The 20052-nt window shown below is 36.4% G+C and overlaps 3 protein-coding genes across 11 annotated transcripts; 2 read left to right on the top strand and 1 right to left on the bottom strand.

Moving 5' to 3' along the window:
• Window positions 1-205: 205 nt before the first annotated feature.
• LOC108104349 lies at window positions 206-3267 on the top strand. Its single transcript, XM_017210355.2, has 4 exons — window positions 206-486; window positions 2316-2453; window positions 2513-2636; window positions 2831-3267. Exons 1-4 carry the CDS (start codon window positions 328-330, stop codon window positions 3145-3147), a joined length of 738 nt encoding a protein of 245 aa, XP_017065844.1. The 5' UTR covers window positions 206-327; the 3' UTR covers window positions 3148-3267.
• A 331-nt stretch (window positions 3268-3598) lies between these two features.
• Window positions 3599-12182, top strand: LOC108104348 (casein kinase II subunit beta). 6 transcript variants are annotated; one of them, XM_017210353.2, is made up of 7 exons: window positions 3599-3730; window positions 4483-4558; window positions 4833-4935; window positions 5005-5196; window positions 6378-6567; window positions 6670-6751; window positions 8318-9045. In XM_017210353.2, the coding sequence occupies exons 2-7, from the start codon at window positions 4487-4489 to the stop codon at window positions 8417-8419; spliced, it is 741 nt and encodes a 246-aa protein (XP_017065842.1). In that variant the 5' UTR covers window positions 3599-3730; window positions 4483-4486; the 3' UTR covers window positions 8420-9045. The 6 variants fall into 6 exon arrangements, with proteins under 6 accessions (XP_017065842.1, XP_017065843.1, XP_017065838.1 ...); XM_017210354.2 differs by lacking the exon at window positions 3599-3730 and adding an exon at window positions 3900-4300; XM_017210349.2 differs by lacking the exons at window positions 3599-3730; window positions 8318-9045 and adding an exon at window positions 11622-12182.
• Window positions 12183-13369: 1187 nt separating this feature from the next.
• On the bottom strand, window positions 13370-19205 carry LOC108104346 (endoplasmic reticulum chaperone BiP). Of its 4 annotated transcripts, none has more exons than XM_017210344.2 (3): window positions 18952-19205; window positions 16737-16882; window positions 13370-16170 (listed from the first exon to the last, which is right to left on the bottom strand). In XM_017210344.2, the coding sequence occupies exons 2-3, from the start codon at window positions 16859-16861 to the stop codon at window positions 14325-14327; spliced, it is 1971 nt and encodes a 656-aa protein (XP_017065833.1). In that variant the 5' UTR covers window positions 16862-16882; window positions 18952-19205; the 3' UTR covers window positions 13370-14324. The 4 variants fall into 4 exon arrangements, with proteins under 4 accessions (XP_017065833.1, XP_017065835.1, XP_017065834.1 ...); XM_017210346.2 differs by lacking the exon at window positions 18952-19205 and adding an exon at window positions 18155-18269; XM_017210345.2 differs by lacking the exon at window positions 18952-19205 and adding an exon at window positions 18134-18249.
• Window positions 19206-20052: the final 847 nt, after the last annotated feature.

Raw genomic sequence — 20052 nt, forward strand, 5'->3', positions numbered from 1 at the left:
GCACTCAAAGAAAATTTTGAATACTTTGATGAAGACTTTACTTTTATAGTTCTATTCAAGATTAAGTTTTTTAGAAAATTAAGGAAATTTAGAATCATAACAAGCCGCAATATCATATTGGTTTATTATTATGTATTCTTGCACTTATTATATACATTTTTATTTGCAGTGTAGCTACTGCTGGATGCTAATGTCGCATGTAGCTCTCGGAGATGGCGCAGTGCCATCGAAAACAGTGCCAGCGACAACGCAACGGAGATCGCGCGTCTAAGCCCGCCGGAAGATAAACGACAATAACGCTACTATAGCACCCCGTGATCCGGAACAATGCCTGTGATCATGGGCAGGAATGGATTACTCCTACTTTTCTCCTTATTTATAATTATCCTGGAAACTTTGCACTCAGCAGATGCCGTGTGGACACGGCACAACAGCAATGCTTATCAAACCAGGAAGCGCTCAGGTCCGAGTAATACGTGTCCGAAGGTAGGTATCCTATTTAAACCATGCCAACAAGGTCAACTAGACAAAGGTTACAGAAAATACTACTCAGACTTTGTGATAAAAATGTAAGATAATTTTCGTGAACTGACTAAATGTAAAATGAAATCCCCGCATAGAGTTAGAACAATGACTATGCTACATATTCATTGTCAGGATATGTCTAAAACACTTGTAAAAATCATTCCAAAAGCATGAAATAACATTTGTTCCGTAACTATATGAAATTAAGGTCACCTTTAACCAATGAATATGCCCTAAGCTAAAGAACAAAAGAACTAGAATGGCAGACAGTTAAGACACAATTTGATATTTGGGATGCAGGTGCAGTTTTGGTAGTACAGGTTCTCCCGTCCCTGGTCACGTCCCTGGCCTCTCCTATTTGGATCACTTTCTTTGGCAACGCTTCACTTGGCTTCACCTAGCTTCGATTCGATTTCATTCTGAGCACAGCCGCCGGAGAAGGAAAGCATCTCAAACCGAAACTAAAACTCAAAGGCTCATCAATATGCCGGGCACACTGTGACATATTTCAAGTCTCTAGTGGTGACACCATCATTCTTGCATAGAAGGGGAAATACTTACATATATCTCAAATGATTCATTTGCCACAAATTCTAGACTTATAGAATACTGATATAAAGTTTACTACTAAGAAAATTGCCATATATTATATATAAATAAGCAACACTTTATAAGAAAAGTTCTAGAATTCTCAACAGGTTAAAGTCATAGCGGTAATAAACCCGTTCAAGATTTTCCTACATCACGAAAAGTTAAATTACGATAGGTTAATTTCGCCTCTCAAAAGATTTTGATAGCAGCAAACAGTAACTGATGATAGGTGAATAGTTATAGTAATCATCTTATATCTATTAGCTGGCACGTTCCATCTCTAGTAAAAAGAATGAATGGGACATAAAAGCAAGGCGCAGAAAGAGCAAGACAGAAGAAATGGGCTCACACCGATGCCAAAATCAATCACACTTTCTAAGTGGCTCAGACGTCGTCTGCGTCTCGCTGTCTTCTCTATCCGTCTACTACCTTTCTTCTCCTCCTCTTTCTTACCACCTCTACTGTCTGCATCTCCGTTGGCGGCGACAATTGCACTTTGATGCAGGTGCAGTAACACAAATACCAAATACAAACACCGAAAAGCGAGCCAAAAGCCAGAAAACAATCAACAAGAATAGACAAAAGACACGCACGTAGAGACTTCAACAAAAAATAAGTGAAAGGGGGAGTGAAAAGGGGGCGGCACAAGCGGGGCAATGCGCTTTTGAGGCGCATCAATCAGAGGCTGACTTGCGTCTACATTTCGCGTCTGTAAGTCGCGTCTTGCAAGACAGCGATAGAGATGGCAATAGCGACTTAACAAAAGAGACGGCAATAGAGCCAGCGACACCGACTCCTCAATGAACTGTCAGTAGTCAATCACGGTGACAGCGCTAACGGCTTTCGTCTTCTTTCGCTTCTTTAACTCTTTCTCCTACTGAAGTTTGTTTTGTGGTCGCCAAGTCAAATGATGTTAATAAATACAGCTAGTTAAGCTGGCAAGAGAAAATAGTAAGGGCTTTTGAGGCCTAAATGTTTATGTGACTAATTTATTTGCATGCTGTACCCTTGACCTTAAAAGAATCTTATTTAAATTGGGTTTTCGGGTCACTAATAGTGGACATAGCTTGTTTATACTTGGATAAAACACAATTAAATTTATGTAAATTTGAAGGATATTTGACATATAATTTTTAAAATTTATCAAAATCAAATAAAAATTGATTTATATTAATTAAACAACATATCTCTCCTTAAAGGTAGGTGCCATAAAGAACTTCGATTTGGAACGGATGATGGGATGCTGGCATGTGGTGCAGTATTATGCTTCCACGGAGGAAATGCCCGAATACGCATGTATGCGAAGTCACTTTTCCTTCTCTAAGGAAGATCAACATGTAAGTATCATCAAAATCCTTTTTTAATCAATATAACATTTTTAAACCACTTGAATTAGATAACAATGAACTTCAGCTACATATTCGCGGAGGATCCATTGCGAGAAAAGCTAGTTGGCAATATCACATGGATGATACCAAGATTCGAGGAGCCAGGACATTGGCAACACACGGAGGATATATGTGAGTGGTAAATTAACAAAAGAATCTGATACATACTTTTGAAAACAATTACAAAAAATACCTTTAAGTATGCAATCAGAAGATATGCTAAAAAGTATGCTACAATACTAAAATATATGTATATGTAGTGGTCTTTCTAATAGGGTCTTACCTGTTATTTTTCCAATTCAATTTTATAATACCGTATATTCCAGATGAGGGCATTTACAACACATACGTCTTGGACACAGATTACGACACCTGGGGCCTGGTTATGCATTGTGCCGAAAAGAAGAAGCAACCGCGTTACCTTTCCGCATTGCTTTTGTCCCGGAAAACGTCATTGGCGGACAACGAGATCAGCTTTCTGCGTGGCAAGTTGCCGCAGGATATCGACGCATCCTTTATGTTCGACATCAATCAGGACTCGTGTGACCACCTTATGGAGTCAAGTCGGGACGATCCATTGGCCTATGTGGTGAATGGACGCCAGAATGCCAAAGAAATATTCAAGGTTGTCAATAAGCTGTGAAAGTAAACAATATTCATAAATGAACCGTATTAATATGCATACTTATCTAAACTTACTAATAAGTTTCCATTTTGTTGGTGTTATTTTATAAATTTTGCACAAATAAAAGGCGTATACTGATTTACCGTAATCTTTTTTCAAAAGCTTATCCATGCAGTGTGCCCATCCGTTTAATACACAAAAAAAACCCTAAGCAATAGAAATACCACATTATACCGATGTATAATCGACAGTGGCATTTTTCGTCTGGAAAGGCGCAGCTCAGTGTTTTAACAAATAATATATATATTAAATTTAAGCTTGAAAATTTCAATAATAAAACTATAATATTAAGAATATTGAATATAAATTGTTAGCTTACGCAAAGCAGTGTTGCAAAACACGTCAATCTGACATGGCACATATATCGGTTAGCGATGACAATACGCCACAACGATAGACATTCGCCTGCGGTCAGAGCAGGCAGCGGTTATCGATAGGCGCGATTGCATACCTGGATCCCCGTCTTCGCTACAATATTTGCCTTTACCGGTTCAGCTGCATTGAAAACGTCAATCAATTTGCGTAATTAATAACAATTTAGGTGAGTGCCGGCCAGTGGAGCACAACATTAGCGGGAATAATGCAAAATACCAAGCCTCTGTGCGTTGATTGCGCTCCTCCGTGGATAGGCGTGCATGTGTGCACGTCTCTATTTGTGTGTGTGTGTTCGTGAATGTGTGTGTGCCCCCTGTATATGTGTCTCTTTTTTTCTCAATTTCCACAGTTGTGCTTCTTCTTACTGCTCGGCACATTTTGTATGAGCGCTTGTCAATTGTCAAAATACGAGTATAAAAATTTCAGTTTTTTCCCCCCATTTGAACGGCGTGATCATCCAAAACGTATAACATTGAATTCCTCTAAAGGCGAAAGGCTAAGAAAACAAAAAACGCAAACCAAACCAAAAGAAGCGGAAAAAAAGAGAGTGTGGTGTGCGGTGGAGAAGTGTGTGCAAGCAACAAGAAGCGGAGGCAAAAAAAAAAATTAAACGAAAAAGAAACTAGAAGAGAAGTACAAAAAGTGGAAAAACTTTCGTCAAGTTTTTGCATTCCATGATATTTCCACAATAAATTCCGCACGCCAGGCCGAAATTACGCAAAATAATCCCCTTAATGTATGTAATAGTGCGTGAGCGTTTGTCCCAGTGTGCGTGCTCTTGTGTTTGTGTGTGTGCGAATGCGGGTGTACGTGTGTGACATGTGCATCAATGTATGCGTGTGCAGGATAATTTGTCAGCAAAAAAAAAATAAGGAAAACATATAAGAAGTTAGCAATACCATTTCGATTATTTTACAGCAAAATGAGCAGCTCCGAGGAAGTCTCCTGGGTCACCTGGTTCTGTGGACTTCGTGGCAATGAGTTCTTCTGCGAGGTAAGTTATATTACCCGATTGGTGCTGCCGCACCAACCAAAATAATTTCCCCGCGATTTACTATAATCGCGTTATCTAAGCGCGCGCTATAAGTGCAACAATTGCAAAGTGCAGCCCTGAGCTGCTAAAACTGTATATATGTGTATGTTTTTGTGTGCCGCAAGGTGGGGCAAAACTGTGCCCAACTGTACACACACATAAGATATATACAATATATATTTATATATATATTAAAATATTCAGGGACAGATCTAATTACTTTTTAAAATTCCAGGTGGACGAGGACTACATACAGGATAAATTTAATTTAACTGGTTTAAATGAGCAGGTGCCCAACTATCGGCAAGCCTTGGACATGATCTTGGATCTGGAGCCGGGTATGATTATGATGTTTAAACTTTTTTGAATGAATATATATCTAAATAATATGTTCTATTATTCCACAGAGGATGAGCTCGAAGATAATCCCCTGCAATCGGATATGACCGAGCAGGCCGCCGAGATGCTCTATGGACTCATACACGCTAGATATATATTAACAAATCGCGGCATCGCTCAAATGATTGAGAAATATCAAACTGGCGATTTCGGACACTGCCCACGTGTCTACTGTGAAAGTCAGCCTATGCTGCCATTGGGTTCGTAAACAGATCCTTGAATAACCAGTCATAACCGAAGTTTTACCAATCGGGACAAACTCACTTAGCAAAACCAAGCAATGTTTTTATGAATTATGTTCGGAAAATATCACGCTAAAATATCTTCTTTAATTTTCCAAAACAGAAACTTTCCTATTATTAATTTACCATAACCTTGAAATGAAATATATTTCACTATGGGTATTGCCAGTATAGATATGTTTACATATTTCAAACAAGCTGATTGCATTCGTCACTAGAAACCAATGATATTCTCTGAATAATATATCCCAGAAAACTTTGTCATACTTCCATATGTAAATACTCATTTTAAGCTTCCTTCATTATTAAAAATTAACTAGAACATATTTAGGATCTAGGATCACATTTGTAACCTTTCTGGAGTATACTTTTCGCCAGTTACTTACTTGCAAACTGAAATCAAATTTGATACCCATGGGAAAGTAGTTGCTTGTATTAATAAACAACTGATCTCTATAGCACTTCCACACATTACGCTTCTAATTTGTTAACTGTATTCCTAAATCGGTTAGAAATAAATATTCAAAAGAAGAGATCTATACATAATACAATTCTCCATAATACCCAATATTCCACAAACTATTCACTATTAAAAAACAGAAAAATAACTTAATTTCATCACATTATCATATCATTTCGAGTCCTCAAGATAGATTAATCCTTCCAGAATCTTCCTTAACTTTCAATAATCAGAATTAGTTGATTTCACTTTGGAAGCAAGATCGGTGATAAACATTAAACGTAGACAACACATCTTCTTGTAAGCATTTTGGAGGGTTTGAACTTACTGCACCCCTAATTCTCTGGCCAGAAAATGACGAATCAAATTACTATAAAAATATTAGATTATCATTTCGAGTTAGCAATCGACCCTATTCCGGGAACTTTTGCATGTTCAGTGATAAACAAAAATTAAATTAAACGTATTTTTACAAACATTTTCGATTGAGTGATATCCAAATTCAATTCAATCGAATTGCAAATAATTTGACTTTATCGACAATACTATAAGCCGGGACGATCTGAAATTAACTTAATGTCAATGAAATTCGATATTGGGGCTTGCTTAAACTTGAATTCAGTGATCAGTTATTATTTGTTTGCTATCATTCCTAAAATATATATGATATATTTCACAGGTCTGTCGGACATCCCCGGCGAGGCAATGGTGAAGACCTATTGCCCCAAGTGCATTGACGTGTACACACCAAAATCGTCGCGCCATCACCACACCGATGGCGCCTATTTCGGCACTGGATTTCCACACATGCTCTTTATGGTGCACCCCGAGTATCGTCCCAAGCGTCCTACTAATCAGTTTGTTCCAAGGTAAGCTATTTTATGAAATTCATATCATATTTACACTGATAATTTTGTATTATTCTATGTTCGCGTGTATCTACAATGATGACAACTTGATGAATTAACTAGGCTGTATGGCTTTAAAATACACAGCTTAGCTTATCAAATTCAGCTGCAGGCAGCAGCCAATTTTAAAATGCCCCTACGAGCGGTAAATTTAAAACCTAATAACTAGCTAATAACATTTTCACTTATAACCCCACTCTCTCATCTTTTTCGTTGTGTATTATTTCTTAATCTAAAAATCTTTATATATTGACTAAAAAAAAAAAACAAAACAAACGCCATCTATGAATCATTCAACTAAGCATATATATATATATATTATATCTTTTTTTTATTTGTTTTCTCTCCCAACACATACAAAACCACCAAACCAACCAACCACCACCACCACCACCACAAAAACCAAATCAAATCAAATCAAACATCCATAATATCCGATCGACAACCTGAACCTGAATATGATAATGAATCTAAACGTGTCTCTGCCTGTCTGAACACAAAATATATATATCTATATAAACCTATCGATCTAAAATCGATCGTTCCAATCGATCGATTCTTAACATTGGGTGTAGAAAAACTAATTCAATAAAAACCACCAATAAAAAAAAATATATAAACAAAACTACAACACAAACACATACGCACGAACACACAACAAACAAAAAACCAATTCATTCAATTGCATGTAAACCAAACAAAAATCGATACAAAAAAAAATATATTATAAAAATCGAAATGATAGTTTACAACGGGAAGACCAATAGACAGCAATACACAACAACAACAACAACAACAACAACAGCAACAGCCACACTGAGAGACGGAGAGAGAGACAACTGTATTGAGGTTTTTGAGCGCCAGGAGCAAAGAATCATTTTTACAAATATAAAAACTAAAAAAAAAATAAAACAAAACAAATTGCGTTTATATTTAAAGACAAAACGAAACAAAAAAACCAAATTAAACATTAAACAGAATAAATTGTATAACAAAACGTAATAGATGAAAGGAAAACTCCACACACACACATTCACCGATTCATTTAGCATCTTAAAACATGTGGAAATATCATGCTATTTAATATCTTTTTTTTTTTTTAATTCACTACAATTCTTTAAATTTGATCTATATAAAAAAAAAAAAAAAAAACATTCAAGGACATATGTATTATGTTAGCTTTTAGTATTACCGAGAGCAGGAAATCCCTTAGATTGAAGTTTAAGTTCAAGGACTACTATACATGCATAACTCTCAAACATATAAAACTATCACTCACACACACACATACACAACATGCATATATATATATATTATTTGCTTTAGTCAATTAACCGATTATTTTGTTTTTAATAACTGTTCGTTTCGTCACCTTTGATGTATGTATGTTTTTTGTGTGGCATTTTACAACACTGGCAGTGCAACACTTGACCAAAAAGAAAAAAGAGAAATGGTAATGAAAGAAAACAAACGAAAACAAGAAACAAACAAACAAAAGAGACTCGAATTAGACAGAGAAGAGAGAGTGTGTGAGGAAGATAAAGATATAGATAGAAGGAGATAGAGGTAGGAAAAACAAAAAGAAAGTAATTTAAAGTAGAGAAAACAACGATAAAAGCAACATAGTACTTCCAAATAATAAAGAAGCAAAATAACGATCAGCATTTATGTAAAACGACAACGCTAATAATACCCTGTATAAATCCCATAGCAGTCCCTAAGGTGTATCAAGAAAGTAAAGATGAACAAATCATTGCCGCTCAAGAAAATTAAGGATAAATATAATAAAAAGAAAGCTCCCTCAAAGAAGTAACCGTAAAACAGCATCCAATACAGTCATCCCCATCCTATCACCCGCACACCCACAGATACATAGCCCCAAAAAAAGAACACACACAGAATGATAAAAAAAAAAGAAGAGAGGAGAAGAAAAGCAACCGCTTGGAAAATATGGATATGGATGAATGAGGAAGCAAAAATGGCAGCGCAGCACTCAAGCAACGAAACGAACGAAATCGAAAGAAAAGAAGCCCCAAAAAGCACACACAGACACACACAATCAAACAAGAACACACACATACACCTTAAAACACACACACACTCTGAGACAACCAAAAAAAAAAAAAGAAACACTCATGAGCATGCACGGACAAGCAGGAAAAGATATGGAAAAAGGACCGAGCGCTGCATCCTTTTTCCATGATGTTGTGCACACACTGTAATACAACGTAACAACCAACGTAAAGGCAAGTGTTGCCTTATCGTTCCCAGAAGCAATAAAAAAAAAGAAACAAAAACTTGTGGCAGTGTTCAACAATCAATCAAAAAAACGCATAGAAAAACGAATAATGAATAAATCGAAAAGAGAAGTCAGCATTTCAAATTCATTGCAGATTGTGTGTGTTCAGTAAAGTTAAAAAAAAAAAAAAGATAATGAATTAACATACACATATATAGCTTTGGCTTTGTTCCAGTTGTAGTGGCATTAAATCGGTATAGTTTAGTTTTTTAAGGGTCCAAATTCAGAATCGTTTCCATTATCAATTCTTCTGAATTCTTACCCCCAAACCCTTGTTGTTTCTATATATTTTTTTTTTTTATATAATTCCTTAATTCTAAATGACATATATTGTATGTAGTAGTTGCAAGATCATTTCCCCCAATTGTAATAATGTAGAATTGCATTTCTTCTGCCAAAACGAATTAAATCAATTTGTTTTTTTTTATGTTGTTAAGATCAATATATATATTTGCGTAATTAAGTGAACGCAAAACAAAACACACAAACAATAAAACGAGAAGTGAAGAACGTTTTTTAAGAAAAAATTTAGAAATAAAGTATAAATATATATATATATATATGGAAATCTATATAGAGATCGAGATAGAAAGGCCGTGGACCGTTGATAAGTTAATCTGAGAGTGTGCAGAAAACTGTTTACAATTAATTAATTGAGAAAATAAAACGAAACGAGAAATGAAAATAAATGGAGAACAAAAGTAATAATAACAATAACTAAAATAAAAACGAAACTGATATTTAATACAAAACGCAGTCTATCATTTCGCAACTCCTAATCAGAGTATTTCCCCCATTAAATGTCTCACTTACAGCTGCAGTCAAAATAATAAGAAAAGAAATATTAAACAATATTATTAAATTAGATAGAATAAATTATTAACTTATAATCTTTTGAGTTAACTTTTTGCGGTATATTTATTTTATATCTAAAGAAATTCTATTATATTGACTGTACCTGTACGATATCATGTGAGTGACTTGCGTTTTTCGTTTCTGATAAGATACCCGATAGCGAACGCACGATATATATGTGTCACCGCTGTGTGTTACATGTTCCGTGTGCCCCACAGTCCCGGGCATTTGCGTGTATATATTTTTAATTTGATTTTACTTTTCTATATGCTTATGCTTTATGCACCCACTCAAGGACTACATTGCACTCTGTCAGGAGATCCTGAGTCGCCCTGATCCCGAGGCCGAGGCCGAGTGATCGTCGTTGTTTCATTTTCCACAGACGAACTTCTTTAACACGCACAAAACAGAAATAATGTTCAAATATTTTTTTGTATACCATCTACTATAAATGAAAATATATTTTTCAATCTAGTTTTTCAATTAATTTATCAGTTTTTGTTAACAATTATATTTTTAGAAACTTTTTTATAGATAAAAGTTCATGTTTAGTTTGGTTAATTATATAAAATTTGAGTTAGAGAAGTTCTATTGCAAATAATTATCAATTTATCATCATCCTGCTTTAACCCACAACGACGATCCGCTATAACGGTCCACTATGGCGGTCACAAAAGCTGACTGCTGCAGCATCCGCTTGGCCTAATTTATTTTATTTTCCCCTGCTTAGCTGACGAGCCGAATGCGAATGTGAAAACTAAATACAGTAATAAACAATCAACAAATAAATATGCTAAAACTTAACATTATTTGATTTATTTTTTATTAATATCTTAAATGGGCCCGAAACAAATGCACTTTCATTCGCCATAAAATACACCAAAACCAATTGTACACTAAGTTTGGCACTGCTTGCTTTTCCATTTCATGGACATCACAATAATCCTCGATTTTCACTGGCACTACCTTTAAAATAACACTAGGGGGTTTGTCTTCGTGAAAACTCTAGAGATTTAGGTAGAGTTTCTATTTGAAATAGAAATATGGAGAATAACTTTCGATATTCTTAAAAAATATGGAAAAATGCAAATCTGTAAATCTCTAGAAATTCCGAAAGATCCATAAACACTAAAACTACAAAATTAGCGAATTAAATAAAACTCACACAGAGACGCAGAGACACACACACACACACACATAATGAAGATAATTAAGAATCTGAAGATTTAAAAGGACATTCATATCACAGCTCTGTTACACCAGGATTTAGCATGGGAACTTTCCCATTGGCTCAGCCATATCATTTGGTATAGACATTCACGGTTCAGATCAACATCCTGCAGCCATTCCATATCATTATAATCGTCTTTCAATTTTCCGTTTTCCAATTTCATAATTTGACTGAGTGATTATTTATGCAATTTCAATAATATTGTAAGCCTAATAAAAAATATATTTAAAATATTTTTGTTTGATAAATTAGCGTTAGACTTATAGAATAGAATAGGTAATTGTACGAGTTTTTAAAGTTAAGGATAAATATAAAGAAATATTCTCAAAAAGAAAGCCAAAGTAAAAAATGTCTATTTTTTCATCTAAGAAATTTGTAATTGCATAAATTTTGATTCTGGCAAATTGGAAATACGGTCGTATTTACACCAATTTATTCCTACAATTGATTTAATTGATATTGATGTGTGTGTTTCTTCTTTCTCTTCCGCTTTCTTTTTCTACTTTCTCCTCTCTTCCATTTTTTCGTCTTGTGTGTGTGTGTTATGATTATTATTATTATTTTGTTTTTTTTAACAATCCGGTAATGATCTGATCCGATTTGATAATGGTTATTCGCTGATCCGTGCAGCAACGTGGTCAGCCGCCCAAGGACGAAGAGCCTGAGAATAATGCCGATACGGTTCCAAAGCGCCTATAAGCGCAAGCAGTGCAGCCAAGCAGTCCAGCAGCCGATACACACTTTAACACAACCACACTCACATAATACACATACAGGCCGGGCCACACTGAAGAAAACAATTTGCAGATGCGAGCGAGAATATGTTTACGACAAAATGAAAGAAATACCCCAGATAGACAGGAAGGACCAACATCAAAATCTTCAACGCTGGATCCAAAATGCAGAATAGCCATTGAAACACATACAGATACATACATACACACACACATACTAACACAAAAAGCTCCTGTTCGAAAAAAGAAGGAAAATAGGATCAGGTGCAGTGTGGCCAGAGCTTTAGGCAAAAAGGTAAAACAAAATCATCATATAACGAAAAAGAAATGTCATCATTCTTCCATTGAAATGTCGCCTTTTTAATCAGTAAATTATTGTATAAACATTTGGTGTTTTAATTACTTAATTTAAAACTAAAAATATTTCAAATACAATATAGAACATTATAAACTTCTATTCAATATATTTGTATAGAATTAGCTGTTCGTAAAATAATTGTATTTTGTATTTTAGGTAAAAGTGTTCGTGAATAATTTTTAATTCTGCAAATTGCACTAAAGCTCTGGTCACACTGAACAATTGTCTTCAACTAAAATATATTCTTTGCATTTTATTTATTAAGTGAAATGAAAGGGGCTAAACCGATTTAGTGATAGTTTTTAAAAAAATATTTAGTCAAGTGGCCGGATTCCCACCTTTGTTCCCTCATTTCTATTCCTCTAAATAAAAAACCTCCCAAAACCGTTTCCCAGCCTATTTGCTTCTTCTTCAAAGCGTAACTACTTGAAACTTGGAAATATAGAAAGCTGAAAACAGATAACTTACATCAAAAAAAAGAAAGAAAGAAAAGAACAAGAACAACAGCAAAAACCAAAACTGAACGTGAGCCGAATTTGAGATTTTCGGTGTTCCCTTTTTTCGAAATCTGAGAGTGCATATACTTATATAAAACTACATATACATTTAACATATAAACAATATACCGTTAGCTTATTTATATATGTACACACACACACACACATACACATCCAGACCTGTTCCCAAATTCGAATTCAATTTCAATTCAAAGAAACCTGAAAATTTCGAATATTTTTTAACTCACCAATAGAACCAAGAAATTTAAAAGTTCTCAAGCGTTTGAAAGATTTCTACTTTTCCGATATCATTGAATTCAAAAACAAATTCGAAAACGGGAACAGAACTGATATTTAAAAACAACACAAGAAAATGAAAACCAAAAAAAAAAAACAGAAACCAACAAAATATTTTATGTATTTTTTTAATGTATTTAAGAATAATTAAGATTAAAACAAAACAAATAATGAGAAAGCCGTTGGCGTGAGAAGATAATACCGTTATCGCAGGAATTATATAGCAAAAACAGAAAATAAGGTTAATATGATGATGATGCGCAAGGAAATGATGATGATTTTCGATGCCAGCGAATGGAGAGAAAACAATAAAGATGAAAGAAAAACCGATAAAATGTTTGTATTTTTGGGAAACATTTATAAAGCTATCAAGAAGAGTTGATCCCCAATCGGGGATTATACAAATCTTTGAATTTTATAAGATTCCTTTAATTTCAAAATCCACTTTTTTCCTCTGCAGCTGTAATATCATCCAAAATACAAGTCAGTTTATTTTCTTTTTTCAATTTTTTTTTATTTTATTTTTAAATAAATTAGAAAATCCTTCGTAAAATCGAAGAATCCTTTTATAAAGCCTGGCTGATGGTGTTGCCTGTGCTTTTTTTTTTTAGTGGTTTTCTTGTGATTTTGTGGTTTATCTCTTGCCATTTGCATTCTCATCGACCTATATTCTCCGCACGACCCGCAGCTCCCTGTGCTCTTCTCTATATCTCTTTTATATAGTTCGGATTCACTGCACATTCACATTTGATATTTTGAGTTTTCGAAATATAAAATTTGAATGTTACAGTAAAATCGGACTATTACACGCTTATACATATAACATTTGTCTGTGTTTTTTGTGTTTCTTTTTATGTTGTTTGTTTGTTGCTTCCGCTTTACATAATCCGTAGGCTAGGCTAAACCTATTGATTTGCGACTCCTTGGGGATCTCGGGGCTTACAGTCGTCACAGTTATGTGTATATATATAAAAAAAATTTACAGTTTTACATAATTATGCAGCTAACGTGGGGGAAGTGGGCGGAAGGAGGCGAGAAATGCGAGGAACACTCGAATAAATCGTTATTACATTTCTCATATTCTTTTTTTTTTTGACAAAAAATACTTTTAAATTAATGCGTAGAAAAAAAAAAAATTATAAAAAAAGGATTGTGTTTTTGTTTTTTCTAAAGGGGTGGAGGTTTTTTGTTTGTTTGGAAATTTTGCCTTAAAGGTCGAATGGATGGGCGTAAGGCCGGGGGTGTGGCTGCTGAGGGCTGTAAATTAGTTATTATCTGTTTGCTTTTGTTTGTTTTGTGGTCTCTGCTATATTTGCTTGTTTCTCTTGTTGTTGTGGCTACTGCGTTTGCAATTAAGTTATAATTGTTTAATCAGTCTGAATTAATTCCAACACTATGATCTCGAATGGATGTGGGCTGGGCTGTGTGTGTGTGTGCTAGGGCCATCTTACAGCTCGTCCTTGAGATCGGCATCCTCGCCGCCCTCTGGTGGTGGAGCACCACCAGCACCCTGGTACAGCTTAGCGATCACTGGCTGAACGATAGCTTCCAGATCCTTCTTCTGCTTCTTGTACTCCTCAGGATCAGCATCGGGATTCTGTTCCAGCCATTTGATCGACTCATCGATGGCCGACTCCAGCTTGGTCTTCTCCTCGTCGCTCAGCTTAGCACCCAGCTTGTCCTTGTCACCGATCTGGTTCTTCAGACTGTAGGCATAAGACTCCAGCTCGTTGCGGGACTCCACACGCTCCTTCAGCTTCTTGTCCTCATCGGCGAACTTCTCGGCATCGTGGATCATACGATCGATATCCTCGGGCGTCAGACGGTTCTGGTCGTTGGTGATCACAATCTTTTCCTTGTTACCGGTACCCTTGTCCTCGGCACTGACCTGCAGGATGCCGTTGGCGTCGATCTCGAACGAAACCTCAATCTGGGGAATGCCACGAGGTGCTGGTGGAATGCCAGTCAGATCGAATTTGCCCAGCAGATGGTTGTCCTTGGTCATGGGACGCTCGCCTTCGTACACCTGAATGGTGACGGTATGTTGGTTATCGGAAGCAGTCGAGAACACCTGCGACTTCTTGGTTGGGATGACAGTGTTGCGGGGAATCAGCTTGGTCATGACACCTCCAACGGTCTCAATACCCATGGTCAGTGGGTTAACATCAAGCAGCACAATAGCATCAGTATCCTGTTCGCCAGAGAGCACACCAGCCTGGACAGCAGCACCATAAGCCACAGCCTCATCGGGGTTGATACCTCGGGATGGTTCCTTGCCGCCGAAGAAGTCCTTAACCAGCTGCTGCACCTTGGGGATACGAGTGGAGCCACCGACCAGCACAATCTCGTGCACGTCCTTCTTGTTCATGTCAGCATCCTCGAGCACCTTCTGCACTGGCTTCAGGGTAGAACGGAACAGATCCAGGTTCAGCTCCTCGAACTTGGCACGGGTCAGGGTCTCGGAGAAGTCATCACCCTCGAAGAACGATTCGATTTCAATGCGGACCTGGTGGGAACCAGACAGAGCACGCTTAGCCTTCTCAACTTCACGACGCAGCTTCTGAACAGCACGGTTGTCCTTGCGGATATCCTTGCCCTTCTTCTTCTTGTACAGCTTGATGAAGTGATCCATAACACGCTGATCGAAGTCCTCACCACCCAAATGAGTATCACCGTTGGTGGCCACCACCTCGAAAACTCCGTTATCGATGGTCAGAAGGGAGACATCGAAGGTACCGCCGCCCAAATCGAACACCAGCACGTTCTTCTCGCCTTCCTTCTTGTCCAGACCGTAAGCAATAGCAGCAGCAGTGGGTTCGTTAATGATACGCATAACCTGCAGACCGGCAATAACACCAGCATCCTTGGTAGCCTGACGCTGGGCATCGTTGAAGTAGGCAGGCACGGTGACGACGGCATGGGTGACCTTCTTGCCCAAATAGGCTTCAGCGGTTTCCTTCATCTTGCCCAGAACCATAGCGGAGATTTCCTCAGGAGCGAACACCTTGGCGCCCTGCGACGTGTCAACGCTGATGTGGGGCTTCGAGTTCTTTTCGACAACCTTGAATGGGAAGAACTTGATGTCGTGCTGGACATTGGTGTCGGACCATTCGCGACCGATCAGACGCTTGGCATCGAACACCGTGTTCTCGGGATTGGTGGTCAGCTGATTCTTGGCGGCATCTCCAATGAGACGCTCACCATCAGCGGTGAAAGCAACGTAAGAGGGAGTGATACGGTTACCCTGATCGTTGGCAATGATCTCAACGCGTCCGTTCTTGTAAACACCAACGCTATAAGAAAAGAAATGTTAAAATTAGTAAGCTATCACATAAATGGAAACTTGGTATACTAGGTATTTGCTTGAACACTTAGCATGGGACAGGGAGATACCCATCTACACGAGTGAATATTGTAAAAATTGAACTTGAACCTCGAGCTACAGCAAAAATTACTTATGATATGCGCACGTGGAAGTGATTTCACAAAAACTAAAATTAATTAGCAGTAAATGTTTGAAGGAAATAAAGTGTTTTATGAACTAATACGATTTAACACATTTTCAAGTATTTTTAAAGACATTTTAATTCAAAACCCTTAAATCTTGTTAACTAAAGTGTTCTATTCATACATTTTCATTAAAGTTTTAACGAAAATCAGCTTAGTTAATGATCTGTATTACAAACTAGACAATTTTAAATAAAAAAGGCTTATTAATCTCTGATCTAAATAGCTAATGACGGCAGCAAAATCACTAATTAATGATCGGTGTAGATTTTATCTTCACGTGGCCATAAAGAGGTTTCGAGGTCGAAGGTTTTCTACGGAATTTGAAATTCCTATTGTATTTTCTACTTACCAGGAGTATGTGGTACCCAAATCAATGCCGATCACTGTGCCCAGCTCCTTGTCCTTTTCCTTCTTCTCCTCGCCCAGCGAGAGGCCAACGAAGGCCACGACAGCCAGTAATATGCATAACCTCATATTGAAGATCTTTTAGAGTAACTGCAAATACAAAAGAAATTCTTTATTAATTTTCGGCCCAAAAATATTTCAAGCTCGGCTTATTGTACACGTCAACACAATCATTCACACACACACGCACGCACATTCACTCTTTTCTGAAAGAGAGAACCTTTACAGATGACGTCGGCCGGATTGTAAACTGTCAACGGTTTACCGTTAACTGTGCCACTTTGACAGCCACATTCTTTTTTAAAACAATACTACCAATATCAGTACCTTTTATAACTATATAAATTATATAGTGAAGATCAGTTATAGAACACGTCTACTCCAATGGCTAACTGCCCGGCAACTGCTAAGCGCTACGCTCATCTCTGTTCTGCTGACATTGACCGACGTCGACGTCGCCAAGAGAGAGAAATATTTTGAGAGAGTAACGAATTTTGTATACGTGTAACATTTTTCTGGTTCTTTCTTAAGAAGAGTGAGAAAGGAAGGGAGAGAATGCTGCCGGCGAGAGAGCAGCAAAAAAAAAAAAACTGGTTATTTTCTTTTGGTTCTTTCACGCACTTGGAGAAAGTCTCCCCACCCCTTCCACACAAACAGCAGAATTTGCACAGCTGTTTATAGCTAAACCACTAAGACTTATTTCTTTTGTTTCTATGCCACACTGACGTGTACTTTTTGGCCAGCGATGAGAGAGCAAAGCGTAGAGCTTAAAAATCTGCCAAATAAATGACGTGTACCAAGCGGATTGAGCGCACACACAAACGCACAGACCTACACCCCCTCACACAGACAGCAAAATGCGCAGGCGCTTTTCGCTCTTTAAAAAAATTCATGTGGAATAAACTGTAAATTTACTGTAAAAAAAAAAAACAAAGGACTACGAATATATTTAAGCTTTAACTATTGAAAACTAATAAATCGAAGAAGAAGACAAAGTTCATTCACCGAACTTGTTATTTGTAAATTAACATATTTAACGCGTCACGGCCACCACGTCATTGGTTGGGTTTTTTATTGAATGCAACTGCAATAAAATTGAATTCGCACGTTTCTATTTATTTTTGGGCACGTGCTGGCAACTTTTTTTTTTTTGGGGCCCTACTTTTGCCAACATGGCGACTATAAAGTTGCAGTGTATTTGTGTTGGTGGCCCTACCGCTCTCCTTTTTCCTCTTCACGAATATTCTGACAGTGCAATTGCATTTTCCAGTTATTGTTTGCAAATTTGCAAACTGTATTTATTCTTTGTCTTGGTGTTTTTCTTTTTTATTAAACACTTACACTTATAGTTTAACGACTCACAATTTAATTCTTGTTTCGGTTTAATGTGCTTTCTCGACGCTTCAAATGGAACTGACAGAGCAGTAGAATATGTGGCTGCTGCTTTTCTGGCTTTTTTGCCGGCGCTTTCTACGCACGCACACAGTGACACGTTGCGGCACACTTACACATACACGCTTGCAACTCTGGGCCCAAAAAGACACGTCAGTGGTGGTTCAGTGTTGGAAAACTTGCGTTTGGCCAGCAAATAACAGCCTTTTGAAAAAAAAGATTTGCCCAACTTAATACTTTACTTTGGGAATATTTAAAATACTTGTAACTGGACTTTATTGTTTAAATGATGTATGGCTTGATAAACATGTCAAATGTTACAATGCTGCCTAGATAACCCTTTATATTCGTCATCTTAGTTATTGGTTCTTCTATCACAATTCATGAGGAATAAACTGGCATTTTATTTAAAAGCTGAATGAAATATATCAGCAACAGAGCATTCAAAGAAAATATAGACTGTTTTTCATTAGTTGTAGTCCCTTAGAACGAAATTAAAAACTTTTAGTACTTTTAAATCAGTTATCCAAGCTGGCAAAACTAACATATTTATAAAGTGTTTGGCCACTAACTTTCAATAACTGCGGAACACAACAAAAAAAAAAACAAAAAAACACAAAAAAAAATGTATTTACTTGTTCACTTATTCAGTTGTCGGTTTTTTATATATAAATATACTATCTTTGATACTTTGAATTTTTATGATCCCAACAACATACAACACACTATTATAGATATCAAAGACGAAATTTGTTTTGTATACTTACATTTGCTAACTTAAACTATTAAAAAAAATATTCACTTATTTAGTTAATTGTCACTTTTTTGTCACAGTAGTGTAGTCTTTGTTGTTTTTTGGCTTGGTTTTAATTGATCTAATGGGAATGTAACGTTATTTGTTTATATTTGCGGTCACAGCGCGTTACGTTGTTCTTATTGGAATATATTTTTTATTTAAATAAATCGCGTTTCTCTTTTGCTGTGCTGTTATTCCTTGTACTTTTGTTTTGAAACTGATTATCGCTCTCTGCTCCACGGCTATTTATTGCTCTTTGCTCCAACGTATCACTGACGTGTCGATGCTTTTCGTTTTCTCGAAACATCGATAGGTCTTCAGCAATCGAATATGTCAAACAAATATCACGTTATAATATAAAACTTTAAACTAAGTTTGTTATTTATGATACATATTATAGTACACTGCGTTTTTAAAGAAAGAATATTAAATATATATAAATGTCGCACTTTTAAGTTAAACTAAAATTTTCTCTTATTCAAAAAACATTCTGGTTTATTTTAATTTCATTTCAGGCGATAAATTTGTAACATTTCTTCCACCTCTATTACTGACGTGTCGCAGGCGCTAAGGTACCGCCCACTAAGGTCAACTCTCTCTCAAAGCTTTTCACTATTTGTTTACCCAAACATTTTCGGAGAGGAGAGAGTGAGATGTTTGGCCTTATTTTTTCTGGTGTTTGGTTTGTCTGATGCAAATATGCGTTTGCCTTAAGTAAGTCATGCTGACGTACTGACGTGTACGTTGCCCCAGGTTAACCGTTAAGCTTCCAGCTGGATCTAGAGGTTTACCGTTATTTTCTTTAAGTGGGGCGTAATTATTAACAATATGTTGACATTTTCAACATTTAAAATTTTGCTATCAAAGTAATGACTTAAACAAAGCAAAGAACTTACTTATTATCTTAAGAATGTATGATAAATTTTGTATTAAATATAAAGCTGAGTAAAATATTGTTTAAGTTATGTAAATATCACTGCGATCACGTTATTTCGTTTTTTTAAATAAAAGTATGTGGGTATAGAAACCATATTTCTCATAAAAACTATATGTAAACCGAATTAAATAAGTT

Source organism: Drosophila eugracilis, unplaced genomic scaffold (genome assembly GCF_018153835.1).
Source record: "Drosophila eugracilis isolate 14026-0451.02 unplaced genomic scaffold, ASM1815383v1 contig_1985, whole genome shotgun sequence".
NCBI classification, from domain to species: domain Eukaryota; kingdom Metazoa; phylum Arthropoda; class Insecta; order Diptera; family Drosophilidae; genus Drosophila; species Drosophila eugracilis.